General features: G+C 44.4%; 1 protein-coding gene across 1 annotated transcript in view; it reads left to right on the plus strand.

Annotated features, from left to right (window-relative positions):
* Positions 1–567: 567 nt before the first annotated feature.
* The window catches only part of DDX18 (DEAD-box helicase 18), a 20,172-nt gene continuing 18,258 nt past the window's right edge, over positions 568–2,481 (plus strand). Inside the window, exon 1 of the mRNA XM_003792628.2 lies at positions 568–735. Within this exon, the coding sequence (XP_003792676.1) occupies positions 651–735 (85 nt within the window). The 5' untranslated portion in view covers positions 568–650. The remainder of the gene's footprint in view (positions 736–2,481) is intronic.

The following is a 2,481-nucleotide window of genomic DNA, read 5'->3' on the forward strand; positions in this document are numbered from 1 at the left end:
CTAGCAGTGACGGACAATAGAATTTTCAGACGTGTGTGACTGTTACCTCCTCAAACTCTTACAGTTATTTTCTGATTACCCAATCATATGATACACATTTGTTTAAGATAGTAATTGTTGACGTTGTTGAAATAATTCTCAGCCCCAATTTTGAGAGCTGATGCAAGGTTATGACTTCTCATGTAAAAAAAAAAAAAAATCCTGAAGAACTGGCATCAGTAGACTCATCTATAATTTTTAAAACGCTATCAATCTATAAAGTTAAGTATTTTCCACTTGAAGGGATCGGCTTCTCTGATATAAATGCTTTGAACATAACACAAACGTGTGTTTTACGCTCTGCCAAATCTGCCAAAGCTCCCAAATCGCCCCAGAGCACAACCAGCTCTAGCGCTAGGTGAATCCGGTGCATGACTTGTCCTCCAGTCCCCCAGGGGGCGCTGCAGAGAATTTGACAGCCGAGGGTACCACGATGAGCGCTTCCGAAATCATTTCCCCCGGGAAGCATTTCCGTTCCACCGGGCTCCGGCGCTCCTGTGACGCATTTCCGGCTTTGCTGACCTGCGCACGTGCGGCAGCAAAGGAAGTAACGTCAGCCCGGACAGCAGAGGATTCTTGCTGAGGCGCGGAGGTGCAGGCGTTTCTACAAGATGTCTAACCTGCCCATGAAACTCCTGCGCAAGAAGATCGAGAAGCGGAACCTCAAGTTGCGGCGGCGAAACCTAAAGCTGCAGGGTAAGGTGGCGCTGATATCTCGCGGTGGCTGAGGGGGTCCACGCGCGGGCCGTGGCGCGCTTGGGCGGCCGGCCGGCCCGGCAGTGCTGGCTGGGAGGCCCCGCCGCCCCGGGCTGGCGGAGACAACTTTCCTCGGAGCACGTGTGATTATGGAGAGTGAAAAGGCAGCCTGGGGCTGCGCACCCGCCGGGTGGCCCGGAACTGTTCCTGACGTTTCGGGGCATCACTTTCTCTTTACAGGGTGGGAGCAGCAGGCCTGCAGGTTACCTATCTCCCAGGCTTCCGGCAGGGCTTCCAACATTGCTACCTTTGGGGCTTTCGCCTTATGCATTTTGTCTCCCTTACCGCATGCAGGTCCCACCTCGCACCCACCCTTCCCCTGTGACGGATCAGGCATGTGGAGCTTTCTCATCTTCACGCACTTTTCACATTTCTACTTAGTTTCTGTATTTCTTTACCCAAAAGCTCGTGACACTTTTCACAGAGCTTTTGTGGTACTCTGGTGGCACTGTACTCATCACCATGCTCTCCCTTGACTCCTGTTTCTCACCTCATTCTCAGCTCGGAGGTAGCTTCTGCGCAGGTAAGGTGCTCCCTGATAGTCCCATCACTCTCAACTTTAGATCTTAAATTACTTGTGAGCTTCTGGCGTCTACGTGTTAAGAAGTCACGGTGACTTAAGTGAAATGTAAATGTCACCTTACTTAGCTACTTCATTTGTAGTCCCATTTCCTGACAGTGTGCCACAGATCTCAAAGTAATTGTGTTAACCTTTTGAAGTTCCCTTATATTTTCATTCCCTGTAGAATAATACAGCATCACTGTGATTTAGTGTAGGCATTGACAATTTGAATAAAACATGATGTTACTTACATTTTCTCTTTATATATATGAGAATATCCTTGTAAAAATATTCTCAAGTACGGTTATGCGTCCCTTAAGGACATCTTTATGTTTTGAGAAAAGCGTAGTCAGCAGTGCAGTTTCATCATTGGGTGATCATGGAGTGTGTACTTACACAAACCCCGATGGTACGCCATACTCACACCTCGGCTGTGTGGTGTGGCCTGTTCCTCCTGCGCTACGACTCTGCACATTGTGTTTCCTTAGGGAAGAGTTGTAACACAATGTAAATATTTGTATAACCATAGAAAAGGTGGTAGGGTAGAAATACTACCTACAATGTAAAAGATAAAAATGGTACTCCCACATAGGGCACCTAACCATGGATAGAGCTGGTAGGACTGATAAATGATGGAAAGTATGTAACATTATTGTAGATTTTGTAAACATTGTACACTTAGGGTACACTAAATTGATAAAAAGTATTTTCTTCAGTAGTAAACCTTTGTTTATAAACTTTTACTTTATAAACTTTGTAATTTTTTTTTACTTTGACTCTTGTAAATAACAACAGCTTAAGTTACAGTTAAACAGAATTATTTTCTTTATATCTTTATTCTGTAAGCTTTATGTTTTTAAGATTATCTTTTGCACTTTTTAAACTATTAAAAAGACTCAAAAACATACATTAGCCTAGGCCTTCTTGAGGTCAGGATCATCAGTACGACTGTCTTCCACCTCCACATCTTGTTTCCTGGAAGGTCTTCACAGGCAGTAATGTGCATGGAGCTGTCATCTCCCATGACAGCAATGCCTTCTTCTGGAACACCTTCCAAAGAACCTGCCTGAAGCTCTTTTATACTTAACTCTTTTTTTTTTTTTTTTTTTTTTTTTTTTTTTTTT

This window comes from Otolemur garnettii, unplaced genomic scaffold, assembly GCF_000181295.1.
Source record: "Otolemur garnettii isolate 467f Iridium unplaced genomic scaffold, OtoGar3 scaffold00059, whole genome shotgun sequence".
NCBI classification, from domain to species: domain Eukaryota; kingdom Metazoa; phylum Chordata; class Mammalia; order Primates; family Galagidae; genus Otolemur; species Otolemur garnettii.